At 41.1% G+C, this 21,518-nt stretch overlaps 1 protein-coding gene across 1 annotated transcript in view; it reads right to left on the bottom strand.

Moving 5' to 3' along the window:
• The window catches only part of epha8 (eph receptor A8), a 527,259-nt gene that overhangs the window by 118,640 nt on the left and 387,101 nt on the right, over positions 1–21,518 (bottom strand). Inside the window, exons 7-9 of the mRNA XM_072245448.1 lie at positions 10,660–10,822; positions 9,007–9,103; positions 1,878–1,945 (exon numbers count right to left, since the gene is read on the bottom strand). Of these exons, the coding sequence (XP_072101549.1) occupies positions 1,878–1,945; positions 9,007–9,103; positions 10,660–10,822 (328 nt within the window). The remainder of the gene's footprint in view (positions 1–1,877; positions 1,946–9,006; positions 9,104–10,659; positions 10,823–21,518) is intronic.

The raw sequence follows: 21,518 nt of genomic DNA on the forward strand, positions 1-21,518 counted from the left end.
GCTGCCAGTGACTAGTGGTGTTCTTTAGGGGGTCAGTACTGGGACCGCTACTTTTCACGTTGTTTGTCATTGATTTGGATAATGGAATTAATGGCTTTATGGCAAAATTTGTGGATGATATGAAGATAAGTGGAGGGATAGGTCGTGCTGAGGAAGAAATGTGATTGTAGCTTGAGTTTGACAAATTGGAAGAATGGGCAAAAACCGGTGTATGAAATATAGAGTTGGGGAATGTATGATCATGCATTTTGGTAAAAGGAACAATAGTGCGGACTAAAGTCTAAATAGGGAGAAGGTTCACATATCAGAGACTTAGGAGTCCTCGTGCAGGACTCCCAGAAGGTTAATTTTCAGGTTGAGTCTGTGGTAAAGAAAGCAACTGCAAACTTGTCATTTATTTCAAGGGAAATAGAATATAAAACTAAAGAGATAATGCTGAGCCTTTATAAGACACTAGTTAGGCCACACTTGGAGTATTGTCAACAGTTTTGGTCCTGAAAACTGTTGTCATTGGAGAGAGTACAGAGGATATTTATAAGGGTTATTCCAGGAATGGAAGGGTTGATGTATGAGGAGTGTTTGGCAGCTTTGGGCCTGTACTCACTGGAACTTAGAAGAATATAATGGGGATCTCATTGAAGCATACCGAATGTTGAAAGGACTAGGATGGGTGGATGTGGAGAGGATGTTTCCAATGGTAGGGGTATGCATAGCCTCAGAATTGAGGGGTGCCCTTTTCAACCAGACGTAAGGAGCAATTGCTTTAGCCAGATAGTAGTGCACCTGTGAAATGCTCTGCCACATACTGCAGTGGAGACCAAGTCTGTGCATATTCTTAAACCAGAAGTTGATAATTTCCTGATTGGTCAGGGCATCAAAATGTATAGTGAGAAGGCAGGTGTATAGGGTAGAGTAGGGTCTGGGATCAGCCATGATGGAATGGCGGAGCAGACTCGATGGGCTGAATGGCCTAATTCTGCTCCTATGCCTTATGGTCTTATGGTCTTCGTTACAAGGAATGCAATGGTTCAAGAGTCCACTCATTGCCATCTTCTCAAAGAGGGTCAGAAAAGGACAGTAAATACTGAACTTATCAAGGATGCCATTATCATATAAGTTGATTAAAAGAAAACCAAGCAGTTTTGCACATAGTATCAGAACTTAAATTTGGCACTTTCCTGACTTGCATTGCTAAATATATGTCATATTTCTGTTTACATTGAATGATTTATCAGTCCGACACTGAATATTTCTTCAGTTTTCACATAGATTTAAAAGGAATCAAATGAACAAAAGCTACAAATATTGCCCACTATTTGGATGCACCATAATGTCATTTTGGATAAGTCTATCAGGAACTATAATATAATACTTAGCCCACATTTTTAAAGCCAGAAATGTGAGACACTGTAGTTGTGTCTGCTCCCTGTGGGATGGGAGTTTGAGTCCAGTTCCAACCTGCAAGCTGCATAGGTGTAAATCATTCTGATAGTATTTGAATAAGAACTTGCAGTTCTCTTCTTGTCTTGGTCTCTATTTGTTTCTATCTTAGCCATTGGTACTCAGGCCAAATGATTTGGACAGTTGGTCATTCATTTGGCCTATGTGTGATTACCAGTGTGAAAATTAGTTGTTTTACATAGCCTACCTCTCATAAACATGATGCTAGCTTAACTGGCTACTGTAAGTTATTCTTGTGAGTGTAGTGAACATGGGCAAGCGAGAGAGAATGGACTACAAGAAAATCAGGAGGAAGGTATAGGACTATAGTCTCCGTTCATGTCAAAGGAAGAGAAACTATAATACAATATAGAAGACATCTCATCCTCCATGATCTAATAATTTCATAACGAATCGAATATTATTCTTGTACTTACGGTGTCCATTTTGGTAATACATTTTTTCTTCATCAGGGTCCTGAAATGCTTTACTGTACCCACACCTCCTGTAAGAAAGATTTAACCACATTACAGTAACTCTAGAGGGATCTTTAGTTTGAAGTGTCTGATCAGTAACACAGCTCACTGTGTGACTCTAACATGGCATACATTTAATGACTAGGCCTGCTATTAATGTGCCATCAAAATCAATAGCTTCTTGTAAAACCTTTCTTTGAAATTGGAACCCTGGTTTGTAATAGTTGAAAACAAGACAGACAGATTACTGTGCATCACAGAACCTGTCAAATTGGAATTTCAAAAAAGAAAATCTTCCTCTTGCCATGGATGCTGTCTGACTAGCTGAATTTATTTCAATGGTCATTGCTTTTATTTCATGCTTCCAACATCTATGTTACTTTTTACATTTTCATTTGAATTATCATTTGTCTTGGCTCTCATTCCACTAAACAAAGCAATCTTCAATACTTGCCAGATTCTGGAACAGTTAGTTTATGCCAATGGACAGTGGATAATTACAATACTTGATTAAAAAAGTATAATTTGTTGGAGTAATTTTTAGAAAATATTTAAAAGCCCAAGTGGAGTCTGTGGAGAGAGAAATCAAATCAACTGAACTACCAGTGCTGAAAAAGAGTTATTGACTTGAAACTAACTTGGTTACTCATCTCAAAGGTGCTGCTTGACCTGCTGAGTTTGTTGAGAGCTTTCGTAAGAACATAAGAAGATAAGAAATAGGAGCAAGAGTCGGCCATCTGGCCCGTCGAACCTGCTCCACCATTCAGTAAGATCATGGCTGATCTAGCCATGTACTCAGTTCCACCTACCTGCTTTTCCCCCTTAACCCTTAATTCCCCTACTGTGCAAAAATCTATCCATCCTTGTCTGAATTATATTTACTAAGGTAACGACCACTGCTTCATTGAGCAGAGAGTTCCACAGATTCACCACTCTCTGGGAAAAGCAGTTCCTCCTCATCTCTGTCCTAAATCTACTCCCCCGAATCTCTGGGCTATGTCCCCTGTGCTAGTCTCACAACTTTCCCACCTCTACCTTATCTATCCCTTTCATCATTTTATATGTTTCTATAAGATTTCCTCTCATTCTTCTGAATTCCAGCAAGTATAGTCCCAGGCAACTCAATCTCTTCTCATAGTGTAACCCCCTCATCTCTGGAATCAACCTGGTGAACCTCCTCTGCACCGCCTCCAAAGCCAGTATATCCTTCTTCAAGTAAGGAGACCAGAACTGCACACAGTACTCCAGGTACAGCCTCACCAATACCCTGTACAGTTGCAGCATAGCCTCCCTGCTCTTAAATTCAATCCCTCTAGCAATGAAGGCCAACATTCCATTTGCCTTCTTGATAGCCTGCCGCACCTGCAAACTAACCATTGTGATTCATGCACAAGCACTCCCAAGTCCCTCTGCGCAGCAGCATGCTGAAATTTTTTACCATTTAAATAATAATCTGCTCTTTCATCTTTCCTTCCAAAGTGGATGACCTCACATTTACCAACATTGTACTCATCTGCCAGACCCTTGCCCTCTCACTTAACCTATCTATATCTCTCTGCAGACTCTCTGTATCTTCTGTATAATTTGCTTTTCCACTCAATTTAGTATCATCAGAAAATTACATACACTACACTCGGTCCCCTCTCCCAGATCGTTAATGTATATCGTGAACAGTTGCGGGCCCAGCACCAACCCCTGCAGCACACCACTCACCACTGAATACCAACAAGAGTAACACTCGTGTATTCCAACTCTCTGCTTTCTATTAGTTAACCAATCCTCTATCCTTGTTAATACATCACCCACAATTCTATGCATTTTTTTCTTATCAACAAGTCTTTTATGTGGCACCTTATCAAACACCTTCTGAAAATCAAAATAACGCCCATTTGTTCCCCTCTGTCCACTGCGCTCATCATATCCTCAAAGAGCTCCAGTAACTTTGTCAAACAGTTCTTTCACAAGAACACAAAAAATACAGGAGCAAGAATAGACCACTCAGCCCCTAATTCCTGAACCAGTGTTCAGTATTGACCCGCTGCTTCAACTCCTCTTCCGTGCCAGTTTCACATAACCCTCAATCCTTTGAACTTTTAAATATTTATCTATCTCTGCCTTAAGCATTTCCAATGATCAGGCCTCCACTATTCTTTCCAAAGATTCACTACCCTCTGAAAGAAAAAAACATCTCCATGCCTCACTTTTAAATGACCAGCCCTTTAGTTTGTCGTTATACCCATGTGTATATACTTTTACTTCAGGTCTCCAGCATTTGCATTTTTCTGCTTTTTAATTTTTGATCATTACTTGGCTTTACTCCAGAAAATGACCATAAAATGTGTGGATGTACTGAAATAACCCGCCCACAAACAGCTCTTTTCAGCCATGTCTCCATATTGTCATATTCAGTGCAATATGAAATACCAGCCGGTTCTTCTTTCTGACCGCTGGTGTTAACCACAATGAGGTATATTAATGCATTCCTAAGAATGAAAGTGTTTGAAATTGAATTAGAAATTTCAACCACGGTTTAAATTGTCATTATTAATTATTGAATTAGTAAAACTGAAATTTGCACATCCTGTTCATGGCAACATTTTTCAATCACTACATTCAACTTACAGGTCTTACAGAATGGAAAAAACATTCTCATTGGAACAGAGGAATCAGGAATAGGAGTAGACAGTCCAGCTCTGTGAACATGTTCCACCATTCAACAAGATTGGTACAGGTATTCTACCTCAGTAACATTTTCCTGTAGTCTCTATTTCCCTTGATTGTCTTCATGTCAGAAAGTACCTAACTGCTGTAAACAGGTTCTCCAATTGTCCTGCTGAAATCCCTGCAGTGAGCTGCAGATGTTGTCTGTCCCTTGACTATAGACTTGGGCGCAATTGGGTTACACTTTTTCCTTAATTAGAAAGGAATCAATGAAACATTAATTTTGGGGTTTTTTTGGCTATGGCTAGAAGTATATCAAGCAGTTTATACTTAAGGCAGGTCAGCGTAGGAAGAACAAAGCAGGCTTTGCAAACCAGCGTAAAATTAAACATAAATCTGGGCAGGCAGGTTGGGGCAAATGAAAACAAAATGAAGAGTAAATGAATTGGATTTAATTAGGTGTCCTAGGATTGATCTTACAACTAACAATCATTGTAACTGTTTCACTGTAATGTTTCATGTTCTGATTATATGTAAATAAGACAGAAAAGCAAGTTCCCTGTAGCTGTGGATAGTGTGAGAAATCTCTTAATTAAACAGAAACATATGTACCTACATCTATATCCTTATGCATGAATCTATATATATATCTGCACATGAATATTTCTACTACTTTTTTTTAAGCACACTGCAGCAGCCCTTTACATACATTTCACAGAAATAAGAGAACCTCCAGTTTCATCATTTTCGACACTGCAGAGAAATGTAATGAAGTAATCATGAGGCTCTGGGATAGGATGTTAATCTGATCTGGTGTATGCGTTGAACTGATTAGCTTCCATCAGAGAATCACTGATGTGCACTGACCAAGAAGCAGCACAGGCGCAGACTTCAATCATTTTGTAATACGTAAAAAAGTAAGGGTCTTTTTCTCCTCCTGACAAGGAGCTGCTGCCCAGCTGAGATGTGATGTTTATAGTTAATAACTCTATGATCTCCAAAACCTCTGTGTAATCGTTGAGTTATTTCTACAAGAGTGTGTACACATGTAAACTTTCAGAACAATGTTTCCATTGGTAAGAATTATCACAGCTCAGTGAAATAAAAATAATAATTTCAGCAGAGGAATTATTCTAGCATAAAGGCCCTCTCTCATCTATTTCTCAGTTGATGAAAGTATTGAAATTCTTGCCCTGTAGTTACTATGGTGACATTAAATGTACACACCTTACCCTGCATTCAACAATATGACCAAGGGAAAAGCATGTATGTGTGGCCTATTGAGCAATTCCTCCAGCAGGACCACAACCTTGTCATAAGTTTGGAGGTTTGTGTGCCTAGTGACCCAGAGAGCTATGTTGGCTGGAGTCAGGGCTTTTGCTTTGGCTCTCAGTAGGGTCACCCATGCCAAACAAGTCAAAGGGTAGAGGCCAGATGAAGAGTGGCCACTGGTCCTCCGGACCTCCAGCTTCGGGGGTTCAGCTTAGGGATAACAACCCTGACTGGTCAAAAACAATTGTTGTGGAAACAGCAATGAAGAATTCTTTTATATAGACAGAGTTGGAGGCCCCTCATTGCTGCCCTAAACGTCAGCAGCATAACAGTAACTGAAGTTGTTCCATTCCTGTCCATCACGAGGCAGAATGTGTACAGTAATAGGGAGAGTGACTCGCAATTCCTCCCCAATCTTTCTTCTGCAAGACTTCATTCATCAAAGTACCGCATCAAGCGCTGTAATGATTGCTTTGAATCTCTTTTTGGTTGCATTTGTTTGTAACTAAGGCTGTAGGAAGATGTGGTTTTGCGCCTGTAGCTTGCTCTGAATGTTTGAATGTTCATCAAAATATTGATCTAAGAAGTGGGAATTGATAGCTCTTCCTATCATACCTGGAGGACAAGTGAGCTGAAAGTCTCAGCTCTGAGATTATAGTGTGGTTAAATGATAGGGCTGAACATGATCTGATTATGCTAATATAAACTGCAAAGTAGAATATATACAATGAACAGAGTTGATTGAAAAGTTGAGGGGAGTCGTCCTATAAACTGACACAAAGTACTTGAAGGTATGCACATGATTCCCCTGAAATTTAGCTATGTAGCATAAGAGAATACAGTACAAAGTCAAACCAGAAAAAGGTAACTGTCACATAGGAAGGCTTCCCACACCAGACTACAGCCTTTGTTGGGATTTATTTAAATTGGCAGATTAGTGAACCGGTTTGTTATTGTCATATACACTGAGGTACTGTACAACATGAAATTTTGCTTTGTATGCTATCCATACAGATCATTTCCTTACAATAGTGCAATGAGTTAGTACTAGGACATCAGTGTACCAGGGAATCACAAGGGAACTAGCATATAGGAGGGAGGCTGAAAATCTGGCTGAGTGGTGTCATAACAATGACCTCTCATTCAATGTTAGCAAGACCAAGGAGCTGATTATAGACTTCAGGAGAAGGAAACCAGAGGTCTATGAGCCAGTCCTCATTGGATGGTTAGCAGTGGCAAGGGTTTGAGATGTTATTACTTTGGAGGACCTGTCCTGAAGAAAGCATGGCAGTGCCTCTACTTCATTACAAGTACTTGGAGATTTGGGATGACATCTAAAACTTTTCCAAAATTCATAGACGTGTAGTGGAGAGTTTATTGACTGGCTGCGTCATAGCCTTGTGTGGAAACGCCAATGCTCTTAAATGGAGAACGCTACAAAAATTAGTGGAAATGGCCCAGTCGATCACAGGTAAAGTCCCCACAACCACTGAGCACATCTACTTGAAATGCTGTTGCAGGAAAGCAGCATCCATCATTAGGGACACCTATCGCACAGTACGTGATCCCTTCTCACTGCTGACAGCAGGAAGAAGATATAAGAGCCTCAGGATGCACATCAGCAGGTTCAGGAACAGCTATTACTCTACAACCATTAGACTCTTGAACCAAAGGGTTTAACTTCACTCAACTTCACTTGACCCATCATTGAAATGTTCCCATAATTAATGGACTCAACTTTCAAGGACTCTTCATCTCATGTTCTTAATATTTATTGCTTCTTTATTTATTATTATTTCTCTTTTTATGGAGAGAAAACTCAAAAATCTGAGGTGCAAGTGGACTTGGGTGTCCTCATGCAGGATTCCCTAAAAGTTAATTTGCAGCTTGAGTTAGTGGTGAGGAAGGAATATGCAGTGTTAGCATTCTTTTTGAGATGATGAGAATATAAAAGCAAGGATGTAAAATTGAGAACTTATAAGGTGCTGGTGAGGCCTTACCTGGAGCATTGTGAGCAGCATAGGGCTCCTTATCTAAGAAAAGATGTACTGACATTGGAGAGGATATAAAGGAGATTCACGAAAATGATTCAGGGATTGAAAGGCATCATATGATGGCTCTGGGCCTGTACTCACTGGAAATCAGAAGAATGAATGGGGATCTTATTGAAACCTATTGAATGTTGAAAGGCCTCAATAGAGTAAGTATGGAGAGGGTGTTTCTTCTAGTGAGGGGAGACTAAGACCAGAGGATACAACTTCAGAATAGAGGGACGTCCATTTAGAATGGAGATGAGGAGGAATTTCTTTGGTCACAGAGTGGTGAATCTGTGCAATTCGCTGCCAAAGGCGGCTGTGGAGGCCAACTAATTGGGTATATTTGAGGCAGAGGTTGATAGTCAGGGCATGAAGAGATTCTGGGAGAAAGCAGAAGATAGGGGCTGAGAGGGAAAATGGATCGACCACCATGAAAAGGCAGAGCATGACTCGATGGGCCAAATGGCCTAATTCTGCTCCTGTATCTTATGGTCTTATTTGCACAGTTTGGTGTCTTCTGTACTCTGGTTGAACACCCTAGTTAGATAGTCTTTCATTGATTTTGTTACAGTTATCATTCTATAGATTTGATGAGTAGGCCCACAACAAAATGAATCTCATAGTGACATGTATGTACTTTGATAACAAAATTTGCTTTGAACTTTGAACTAGGGAAAACAATAAAATACAAAGTAAAATGTCACAGTTACAGACAAAGTGCGGTATGGACGATAATAAGATACAAGGCAGATGATGAGATCAGGAATCCATCTTCTCATTCCAGGGCCAGTCCAGTACTCTCATGGCACTGCCATTGAATCTAATGACACAGGCCTTCAGGCTTTTGTAAGTTCTGCCCAGTGGAAGGGGGAGAAGAAAGAATGCTGCATTGTTTTAAAAATAATTAAATATAACTAAGACCTGATGGTTCAAGGAGGCTGATAAATGACTGGCTTTCTGCCCTGTGCTGAGCTGGCAATGAGAACATTGTAGAAGGTTAATAAGCCTTTTTCAGATCCAGCCTGAATTGGTATTGTGCTGAGGATATCTGCACTACTATACATGAAATGAGGAAGGTGAAATGGATCCCAATAATTATTATGTTATTTCCCCCATTTTACCTTTTCCTGCAGATAAACATTGCAAGGAGAATGATCAGGCCCGTCACCAAAGCAAAGCAGATCCAGATTATTGTGGTGGTATTATATCGGAGGGAGACTGAAGGGGAACAAGAAAAATGTTATTAAAGTGATACTTCCAATTTTTTGTCACTCTACAATTAGGCAGCAATTAAACAAATGAAGAATCAAATATTTTTCCTTTAATAACTAATGATTGAGACAAATGTGATGCCAATTTTCAGCAATGCAATTATTTTTACTATGGTTACTATGGAGATCAACCTTAATCAAATAATGCATCTGAACAGATGTCTTAATTATAAAGAGAGCTAGGCAGTTTCTGAGTAGTTATGGCAGATTTTATTCAAATATTTTGCTACAATTGAGGCTTGAGATTATTGTCCTTTGGTTACCATGGTGACCTTGAATGTGCATACCATAATCCGCATTCAATAATAGAACCAAAGGCAATGCATTTATGTGTGGCCTGTTGAGCCATTCCCATACATCACAGGGTATAATCTGTGCATTAACTCGGGAGGACAACTCTGGTTCTCTCATGAAATGCTACTACATCAAAGAAACAGTGTAGAGAAAAGGATGGTTATAAATCTTAACTTGACGCCAACACACAAGAAAGGCCAGAAGAAGTTGATTTAGCCTACAGAATCAGTCTCTGCTAGGGATGCGTCTCCAGGAATGTCAGGGTGTGCATCCTGGGAATGTTAGAGTGTGTGTCTGGGAATATGTGGCTGTGGGTTTCGAGAACATTGGAATGCAATTTCTTAAAATGTTGGAGTATGAATCTGGGAATGTTAGGGAGTTTTGGGGCTTCTGCTTAGTAATGTCAGGATGCGGGTCAAGGAATGTTGGAGTGTGCGTCTCACAGAACGTCAGTGTGTATATATCCCAGAATGTCAGTGTGTGCATCTCAAAATGTTGGGGTGCAGGTCTGCGAATGTAAGCATATGGGTCTGAGAATGTCAGAGTTCATGTCCCGGGATGCTGATGTGTGTCTGGGGATGTCATGGTGTAGGTCCTGGAAGTATTGTGGTGTGTGGCTGGGGATGTCAGGGTGTGGGTTCAATGTAAATAATGATTTGCCTTCTCATTTGTTTTTCCAAATTGGGTAACCTCTAATCTCTGTGTATTAAACTTCCATCGTGTCCTCTCACTTCACCTGTGCGTCCTCTTTGTCTTTCCACTCTGTACCATCAAGCCGATTCCCGGGATGGAGGGTCTGGTGTATGAAGGGCGGTTCAGACACACAATGGGATATGGAAAGGAGTGGTGCTCCCATTCCCGGGATGGAGGGTCTGGTGTATGAAGGGTGGTTCAGACACACAATGGGATATGGAAGGAAGGAGTGGTGCTCCCATTCCCGGGATGGAGGGTCTGGTGTATGAAGGGTGGTTCAGACGCACGATGGGATATGGAAAGGAGTGGTGCTCCCATAGAAGAATCTGTAGATGAATGGCAACCAACCCAGCACTGGTTTCTCTGAGATTAGAGCTGAGGTGGTTGATTGTTCTATTGAAGTAAGTTGTTCAATGTGAGGACATGCATGTGTACATAACCCTCAGCACTGCCCTGGCCCTCCTCTCTATGAGGATTTGACTGGCCGCAGAGCAGGAACCCCCATGAGACACCTACCTATTTTCCCAGTTTCAATCTCTACAGTCTGACTGAAGCGGCCGCACCCAGCCGATGTTCGCGCTCGCACCTGAAATACATAACGGGTTCCAGGTTTCAGGTTGGAGACAGTCACACTTGTCCCCCTGGCTTTCAGTGTGGAGTAACTCTGTTGTTCCTTACCCTGTGGGACAGTAAAAATACTCCATTTGAGGAGCAGCTTTTGGTAAAACCATATCGCAAGATATCAGCTACAAATTCAGAGATAAAATCACAAATTTGGCTTACAGCCCTGTTTCATTTAGATTTATCACACAATCATTTATGGTAACATCATTGAGATATGTCCTTCATTGTCTGACAGAGCTCTCATCAGTTCACTGGACCAAAGCATCCACAACCCTGGTTCTGCCCCTTCGCCCCTCCCGTCTCTTTTATTCTCGTTTCTGCCTCCTTCCTTTCCAGTCTGAATGAGGACCTTGGCTGTTGACTGTTCATTTTCCACCATAGACGCTGACTGACCTACCGAGTTCCTCCAGCGTTTTGTGCACGTTGATCCATAATCCTCCATACTCTGAAAGCCACTGTATTTGTAATATGTGTTTTTAGTGACTGCTTAAGGAATGGCTACAACCTCCTTTATTTTGTTACGCAAACACGAGAAAATCTGCAGATGCTGAAAATTCAAGCAACACACTCAAAATGCTGGTGGAACGCAACAGGCCAGGCAGCATCTATAAGAAGAAGTACAGTCGATATTTCAGGTCAAGACCCTTCATCAGGACTAACAGAAAAAAGAGATAGTAAGAGATTTGAAAGTGGAATGGGGGGGAGACCCGAAATTATAGGAGAAGCAGGAGGGGGAGGGATGAAGCCCTCCCACTTTCAAATCTCTTACTATCTCTTTTTCCCATTAGTCCTGACGAAGGGTCTCGACCCGAAACATCGACTGTATTTCTTCTTATAGATGCTTCCTGGCCTGCTGTGTTCCACCAGCATTTTGCGTGTGCTCCTTTCTTTTGTTATTATTTCTTACAGGGCTGGTCAGACAAAGGAGAAGGAAATGCTTCACAAGTTACTCACAGGTGTACCTGGAAGGATAAATGGAATTGAGGGAAACCCAGGGCAATTCAAAAGTAACATTAAGAAACTTATTTAAAGCAGCAAGTATTAGTAACCTGCAAAGCAATGGCAGAGGTATAGTAGAGTCAGGTCCAGTGAAAGGAAATTGGATTGACAATAAGTGGGACTGATCAAAGAACACTGAGGCTGTCTACAAGAAGGGACAGAGCCGTCTCTATTTCCTGAGGAGACTGAGGTCCTTTAACATCTGCTGGATGACGCTGAGGATGTTCTACGAGTCTGTGGTGGCCAGTGCGATCATGTTTGCTGTTGTGTGCTGGGGCAGCAGACACCAACAGAATCAACAATCTCATTCGTAAGGCCAGTGATGTTGTGGGGATGGAACTGGGCTCTCTGATAGTGGTGTCTGAAAAGAGGATGCTGTCCAAGTTGCGTGCCATCTTGGACAATGTCTCCCATCCACTATATAATGTACTGGTTGGGCACAGGAGTATATTCAGCCAGAGACTTATTCCACCGAGATGCAACACAGAGCGTCATAGGAAGTCATTCCTGCCTGTGGCCATCAAACTTTACAACTCCTCCCTTGGAGGGTCAGACACCCTGAGCCAACAGGCTGGTCCTGGACTTATTTCCTGGCGTAATTTACATATTACTATTTAACTGTTTATGGTTTTATTACTATTTAATTATTTATGGTGCAACTGTGATGAAAACCAATTTCCCCCGGGATCAATAAAGTATGACTATGACTATGACTATGTCTAAATCAGAAGTTCATGGACGTGTGAGTCAACACCAAGAAATAAATCTCATTTTTATACACTTTTATCTACCACCTTCTGGCTAAAGAATATCTTCCTCATCTCTGTTATAAATGGATGCCCTTCAATTCTGAGGCTGTGCCCTCTGGTCCAAGATGCACCCACTACAGGAAACATACTCTCCACATCCACTCAATCTAAACCTTCAATATTCGATAGGTTTCAATGAGGTCTCCCCTCAATCTTCTAAACTCCAGCAAGTACAGGCCCAGAGCCATCATACACTCCTTATATGTTAAGCCTTTCATTCTTGAAATCATTCACATGAAACTCCTCTGGATCCTCTCCAATCTCAGATAAAGAGTCAGCATCACATCCTTACTCTTATATTCTAATCCTCTCACAATGGAGGCTAGCATTGCATTTGAGAGAATCTGCAGATGCTGGAAATCCAAGCAACACACACAAAATGCTGGAGGATTTCAGCAGGCCAGGCAGCGTCTGTGGAAAAGACGTTCCTCCAGCATTTTGTGTGTGTTGGTAACATTGCATTTACCTTTTTTCACCACCAACTCAACCTGCACATTAAACTTTAAGGAATCCTGCAAAAGGACACCCAAGTCCTTTTGAACTCTGATGTTTGAATTTTCCTGCTACTTAGAAAATTGCCCATGCATTTATTCCTTCTACCAAGGTGCACGACTGTACACTTTTCTACATTATAATCCATCTGCCACATCTTTGTCCACTTTCACAGTCTAAGAACTCCTGCAAACACCCTGCATCCACAAATTTACCTGCCCCTCCACCTATCTTTGTATCATCTGCAAACATGGCTACAAAATCATCCATTCCATCAACCAAATCATTGATATATAATTGGAAAGATGAGGTCCCAGTAGCAACCCCTGTGGAGCACTACTGGTCAATTATAGCCAACCAGAACTGGCCCATGTTATTCCCACTCTTTGCCTCCTGTCAGTTAGTCAATCTTCCATACATTTTAATATGTTTCCTGTAATATCTCAAGCTCTCATCTTGTTAAACAGCCTCATGTGCACATCTTGTCAAAGGCCTTCTGAAATTCCAAGGAAACAACATCCACTGAATCTCCTTTGTCTATCCTGCATTTTATTTCCTCAAAGAATTCCAACAGATTTGTCAAGCAAGATTTCCCCTTAAGAAAGCATGCTGACTTGGGGCTACCTTATCTTTGTCCTCCAAGGAAACAAAATTTCATACTTAATAATGGACTCCAACATCTTCCAACCACTGAAATCAGGTTAACTGGCCTATAATTTCCTTTCTTCTGTCTCCCTCCCTTCAAAAAGAATGAAGTGATACTGCAATTTACCAGTCCTCCAGAACCATGCCAGAATGTAGTGATTATTAAAAGATCATTACTAATGCCTCCAGATTCTCTACAGCTATCTTTTTCAGAACCTTGGGTTGAAGGCCATCTGGTCCAAGGGACTCATTTACCTTCAGACCTTTCAGCCTCCCAAGCATCGTTCCCTTAGTATCAGCAACTACACTCACTTCTGCCTCCTGACATTTCCAAATTTTGACATACTGCTAGTTTCTCCTTCATTTCATCTGTCATTTCTTTCATCCCCATTACTACCCCTCCAGCATCATTTTCCAGTGGTCTGATATCCACTCTCACACCTAAGAACATAAGAACATAAGAAATAGGAGCTGGGATAGGCCATCTGGCCCATTGAACCTGCTCTGCCATCCAATAAGTTCATGGCTGTTCTGACTATGAACACATCTCCTCCTAATCTACCTTTTCCCCATAACCCTTAATCCCCCTACTATGCAAAAATCTATCCAACCTTATCTTAAATATATTTGTTAAGGTAGGCTCCACAGCTTCATTGGGCAGAGAATTCCACAGATCCACCACTCTTTGGGAAAAGCAGTAATTCTTCATCTCCATCCTAAATCTGCTCCCGTGAATCTTGAGGCAAAGTCCTAGTTCTAGTCTCATCTACCAACGGAAAGAACTTTCCTGCTTCCGTCTTATCTATCCCTTCCATAATTGTATATGTTTCTATAAGATCTTCTCTCATTCTTCAGATTTCCGGCGAGTACAGTCTCAGGCAACTGAATCTGTCCTCATAGTCTAATCCCCTCATCTCTGGAATCAACCTGGTGAACTTCCTCTACACCACCCCCAAGGCTAGTATATCGTTCCTCAGGTAAGGAGACCAGAACTGCGCACAGCACTCCAGATGCAGCCTCGCCAGTATCCTATTAAGTTGCATCATAATCTCCCTGCTCTTAAATTCAATCCCTCTAGCAATGAAGGCCAACATTCCATTTGCCTTCTTAATAACCACCTACACCAGTAAACCAACCTTTTGCGATTCATGCACAAACACTCCCAAGTCCTTCTGCACAGATGGATAAGCCTTTTATGTAGCACCTTATCGAATGCCTTCTGGAAATCCAAGTAAATAACCTCCATCTGTTCCCTTCTATCCACTGAGCTTTTTTGTCTTCAAAGAACTCCAGTTAGTTAGTCAAACAGGACCTGCCTTTGCTGAACGCATGCCACGTCTGCATGGTGGATCCATTTCTTTCCAGATGTCTCATTATTTCTTCTTTAATGATAGCTTCAGGCATTTTCCTAACTACAGATGTTAAACTAACTGGCCTATTGTTACCTGAACTTTGCCTATATCCGGTTTTAAACAGTGGTGTGACATTCGCCTTCTTCCAATCTGCCCGGACCTGCCGCCCAGCGTCCAGAGAATTTTGGTAAATTGTCATCAAAGCCTCAACTATAACCTCTGTCATTTCTTTCAGTACCCTGGGATGGATTCCATCAGGATCAGGGAACTTGTCTGTCTTTAGGCCCACAAGTTTACTCAGCATTACCTCTTTAGTGATAGCTACTGTATTGAGGTCCTCACCTCCTATCACATCCATATCACCTCTTTTCGACATGTTAGATGTGAAGACTGACACAAAATAGCCATTCAAAGCTTTGGCCATTTCCTCATTACCCAATATCAATCCTCCTTCTTGTCCTCCAAGTCAACTATGTTCACTTTGGCCACCTTTTTCCGCTTTATATATTTATAAAAACTTTTACTATCCATTTTTATATTTTGTGCTAGTTTCTTTTTACTCTTTATAGATCTGAAAAAAACCTCTTTTATATAATTGTCTAGCTTAACTTTGTATTTCATCTTTTCTTTCCTTATGGCCTTTTTATTTCCCTTCTGTTGGTTTTTAAAAGCTTCCCAATCCTCCACTTTCCCACAAATATTCGTTATATTATACATCCTCTCATTTGCTTTTATGCTATCTTTGACTTCCCTTGTTTCCCAGTTGTCTCATCCTCCTTTTAGAATTCTTCTTCATCTTTGGGATGTACCTTCTGAATTGCCCCCAGGAACTCCAGCCATTTCTGTTCTGCCATCATCCCTGCTAGTGTCCCGTTTCAATCAACTTTGGCCAACTCTTCTCTCATGCCTCTCTAATTCGCTTTACTCCACTGTAATATTGATCCATCTGACTTTATCTTCTCTCTCTCAAACTGTTGGGTGAATTCTATCATCTTATGATCACTGGCTCCTAAGGGTTCCTTTACTTTAAGCTCCTTAATCAATTTTGGAAATCATACTTGAGGAAATTTAAAACAGCCAGTTTATTAACCAAGCAGTATGTCTTTGGGATATATGAGAAAACTGAAAGAAATCTCACAAGTCACAGGGAAAATGTGTACACTCTGCGCAGGAGGCACTCAAGTTTGGGATTGAATCCAGCTCTCTGAGCTGCAAGGCAGCGTTTCTACCACCTGCACCACTTTGCCGCCCTGTGAAAGGAAATAATTTGCTCCAGTTATTAGAAGAGTTTAACAGCGTGCGATAAGTTAGATTCCCTTTACATAGAGCTAGTATGGACTCAATAGGTCAAATGTTACCATTTTAGAATGTATTTGAGTTTGAATTCCAAGTTCAAGAGTAAAAGGAGAAGTTCAGTGAAGATGAAGCAAAAACTATTAACATCTGGGAAAGCTGCAGAAAAGTGATTTCAGAGGAGCAATGGTATTTTGTCTCAAGCTACTGAACAGCTAATGGCTTAAAAAAGTTGAAAGGGTTGAGCAAACCACAAAAAAAAAACTTGATATCGAGAATGATTTAAGACAAGAGAAATTGTATTTAGCACAACACAGGTGTAGGACCTAAGACTTCCCATATCTAAAGTAGTCAAGTTACCATTTTAATGTTAACTATATCAAGATGCCAAGACAATGGTTAGAGAATTAGGTTTTAAGAAGTGCCTTAAAGGAAGAACAGGATTCAGAGAAGCAAGGATTAGAGGCACAATTTCTGAGCTGAATGTTCAGGTGGCTGAAATCATAATTGCCAATGAAGAGATTTTAGTCTTTATAACCAGCACGTGTTCATTGTTTGACGAGAGAGTACAGACAGAGACCTGGTGGAGAAATATCCCCATGAAACCTGCTTGGTTGACCAGCCCTTTCAGTTAACAGACCTCACTTGTGATGTGGCTGCATTACCGTCCTCTGTGTTTGGCCATAACCAACACTGAAAAGGGATTCTTAAACACAACATTCTCTGAGTGGAGTTTGTCTGCAAAAAGCTAGTCAAATGTTCTTAAATAGCTGCAATGCATTGATTTGAAGTTCAAGAGGTGGCAAGTATTTATCCCAAGCAATCTCTCAACATGGTTCAGTTGAATTATTTCCCATTTTCAGAACATTTAGGATTTCTGTGACACAGTGCTTGGTTTTAATGCTCCGTACTGGTTGGGGTAAGCTTTGGAGGAACATTTAGCAGTTGGATATCTGTTCAGTGTCATTGGTGTTAGCTTAAGGTCTTCAACAGAGACAGACTGTGGGCAGCTGTGTTTTAGTTGGGTCTCCAATGTGTATGTGTTATGGTTTAGTGAATATTTTACTGACAATTAACAATAAATGTACTAAAATAAATCTCATCTAAAAATGGTTCCTCTAAAATGGTCAATGTGTTGTACTAGAGCCTTGAGGCAATGTGAACACAGGTGTACTGCACCACGACAAGGGGAACCCAACAGGATGAATGCAACGATATATATTAAAATAAATGATAATGAGTGGATTGTTTCTCAATGGTGAGTTCTCTCTGTGGAATACAATGTCTCACAATTGTATTATTGATGATATCTACATCTTGCATTACATTCTCCCTTAATCATCATTCCCTGTGACAACATTATTTAAATGAGCCTTGACAACATGTGTATATAAATGTACAATTCACTGCCAGATGATCATGGCTTGAGAAACACTCCTTTCAGAAGTGAATCATTCAGTTAACTTAATCACCCAAATTCTGTTCTGAATCTAAATTGGACAGCTTCAATGCAATGTGATGATGTAATTGTAAATAAAGGACAATTTGGGATTTGCATAGTTCATCACAATGAAGCAACAATAATTGCAAATGGTTAGCATAATGCACCCATGAAACCAGCAGCTAGTGGTCAGAGCTAGCCAAACACAAAGTGTATCGATCAGAATCAGATGGAAACACGGCCAGCTCCAGCTGTGCAGGCTGATGGGAAGAGCATGCCAGCAACCAACTTGCCACCATCAGCCAGTAGTTCATCCATTTCCAGAGAGTCCCAATATTTCATGTGGCATCAAGAGCAGGTGAGAGAATCTGTCACAAGGTTCATGGGACACACCACTCCCCACTCATGAGTGAAGAGACTATGCCAAGGCATTTTCAGCGCTGGTATTGAAAATTGCTCAGCTATGGACTGTCCACCAAAGGCAGCACTCAAGCCCAAATCTAATCTAACCCAATTGCTATCCCGATGGAATATCTCTGATCCAGTGGGAATCTGTGCACAGCAACCTCCCGTAAATAGTAAGGACAAGTTAATCAGATTTATATGGTGGGTGCATATGATTGTGCATGTGCTTTCTCTAGTGTCATCTTCATCCTCCCCCTGAAAATAACAAGCTTCCACACATTGCCTACTGCTTTTTCTGATTAACCAAGACCACTCCACCCTCTTTGAGCTGGAGGTTTAGCAGAAAAGGTAAATATTCAACATAATTGCTAACTGATGCCTGACTGATGTAAATTCAATGTGAATGATAGCAAGGAGGCAAGGCGTAGTGCAGAAAGCACAGAGAAAAAGAGATGGAATTTATCAGTGGAGAGTGAAGATTTTATAACCCCTTGTAATATAGCACATAAAACAATATATATTTCATCTCAATATGAAATAGAAGTTACTCTGTATGACAAATAACATCCATAGTTTACAAGTAATTTGTCTGGTGTTTATACTTCCGTGAACTTGATGGGGTATAAAATTATTGGATTGTAATCCAATCCTATCAATACCCTGCTCAGTGAGCTAGATTCAAGTTATCCAAGATGCCCTTGCTCGTGGTTAGGTTGTATGGCTTTTCAGTGTTTTGTGTTTCCTTGATTTAATATCCAACAAATCAATCTGTCAATTTATAGCCTGAAGCTTAGTTCACACAGTGATCATTTTTCTAATATCTGCAATGGGGAACTTGGCAGCACTGGTACCTTGTCCAATAGGGTAGCAACAATGATAACCAGCAATACACAAGTACAGCATAAAAGACCCCAAGTTTGATCAGATGAAGAGTGATGAACACGGGGGACAATTTCTGAATCTTCCAGTCTAGTGAGAGTCACACTCGGTGATTGCAGCCAGCAATGCTTTCGTCTCTCTGGGTCCTCGTTATTCTTCTCAATTAAATCATTCAAATCCAGGTATGAAGTTCTCTCCAGGGAAAACATTTGCCTTACGTCTGTGGTGGGAAAGCTGTTGGAAAAGATTCTTAGAGATAGGATCTATGGGCATTTAGAGAATCATGGTCTGATCAGGGACAGTCAGCATGGCTTTGTGAAGAGCAAATCGTATCAAACAAGCTTGATACAGTTCTTTGAGGAGGTGACCAGGCATATAGATGAGGGTAGTGCAGTGGACATGATTTAAATGGATTTTAGTAAGGCATTTGACAAGCTTCCACATGGAGGGCTTATTCAGAAAGTCAGAAGGCATGGGATCCAGGGAAGTTTGGCCAGGTGGATTCAGAATTGGCTTGCCTGCAGAAGGCAGTGGGTCATGGTGGAGGGAGTACATTTGGATTGGAGGGTTGTGACTAGTGGTGTCCCACAAAGATCGGTTCTGGGACCTCTACTTTTCATGATTTTTATTAACGACCTGGATGTGGAGGTAGAAGGGTGCGTTGGCAAGTTTGCAGATGACCCAAAGGTTGGTGGTGTTTTAGATAGTGTAGAGGATTGTCGAAGATTGCAGAGACACATTGATAGGATGCAGAAGTGGGCTGAGAAGTGGCAGATGGAGTTCAACCCGGAGAAGTGTAAGGTGGTACACTTTGGAAGGACAAACTCCAAGGCAGAGTACAAAGTAAATGGCAGGATACTTGGTAGTGTGGAGGAGCAGAGGGATCTCGGGGTACATGTCCACAGATCCCTGAAAGTTGCCTCACAGGTAGATAGGGTAGTTAAGAAAGCTTATGGGGTGTTAGCTTTCATAGGTCGAGGGATAGAGTTTAAGAGTCGCGAGGTAATGATGCAGCTCTATAAAACTCTGGTTAGGCCACACTTGGAGTACTGTGTCCAGTTCTGGTCACCTCACTATAGGAAGGAGGTGGAAGCATTGGAAAGGGTACAGAGGAGATTTACCAGGATGCTGGCTGGTTTAGAGCGTATGGATCATGATCAGAGTTTAAGGGAGCTAGGGCTTTACTCTTTGGAGAGGAGGAGGATGAGAGGAGACATGATAGAGATATACAAGATATTAAGAGGAATAAATAGAGTGGATAGCCAGCGCCTCTTCCCCAGGGCACCACTGCTCAATACAAGGGGACATGGCTTTAAGGTAAGGGGTGAGAAGTTCAAGGGGGATATTAGAGGAAGGTTTTTTACTCAGAGAGTGGTTGGTGTGTGGAATACACTGCCTGAGTCAGTGGTGGAGGCAGATACACTAGTGAAATTTAAGAGACTACTAGACAGGTATATGGAGGAATTTAAGGTGGGTGGTTATGTGGGTGGTTATATGGGAGGCAGCGTGTGAGGGTCGGCACAACAATGTGGGCTGAAGGGCCTGTACTGTGCTGTATTATTCTATGTTCTATGTTCTATTAAAGGTAGAACTGACTCAATATTCTTCATCTGGAATGATGCAATACCATATGCACTTGAATCCAATTGAAGGATCACAACTCAAAACATTGACTACCGATTTCCTTCCATAGATACTCCGCGAACTGTTGAATTTTTCCAGCATTTTGTTCTTGTTCTGTATAAGTCACGGGGAACCTTTTTTCCTTGGAAGATCTTGCAAAGCGATTATGACAATAAGTTCTCAATAAATGGGGCCCCACTATGGCTTGCTGTCAACAGAAATGTCCTCTGCTCTGGGACAGGCATGTTTGTGTGATAAAATATGGGGCACAGCTCTGAATCATTGCCTTGTATGTTACTGGTGAGCTGCTGGAAGATATTCCCATGCCTGAATATTATTATGTTACCTTCTAAGATCATTAATTGGACAATTTGACAGTCTGATAGAAAGGCTGTTAACTATGACTGACCAAATGGTTTGAGTATGTGAACGGCAGGATCCTTGAGGCAGAGAGAAGACTCTGCTCTATATTTTTCATGCTGCATTGGTGTAACAGTTTCTACAATCCCATTCTAACATGCAGAAGCACCTATCACAACAAAATGGAATGTGATTGTTCTGTTCTAGGTCTGCCCTTTACAGAAGTCTACACTGTAGCTAATCACAATGAAGAAGGAAGAAATAAAATAGTGAGTAGAGCTCCTCAGATCAGGATAGAAAAAAAAATAACTTTAATCAACTTTACCAACAGTGCTCACCAACCCGTTTGTCAATGTCAAAAGAGTCATGTGGAGTTGTATCACCTGGTTTGGTGAAGGATGAGAGGGTCTGAATTCAGAAACACTAGCTAAAAGAAGAACATTCAGCCCATCA

This window comes from Mobula birostris, chromosome 27 (genome assembly GCF_030028105.1).
Source record: "Mobula birostris isolate sMobBir1 chromosome 27, sMobBir1.hap1, whole genome shotgun sequence".
Classification (NCBI taxonomy): domain Eukaryota; kingdom Metazoa; phylum Chordata; class Chondrichthyes; order Myliobatiformes; family Myliobatidae; genus Mobula; species Mobula birostris.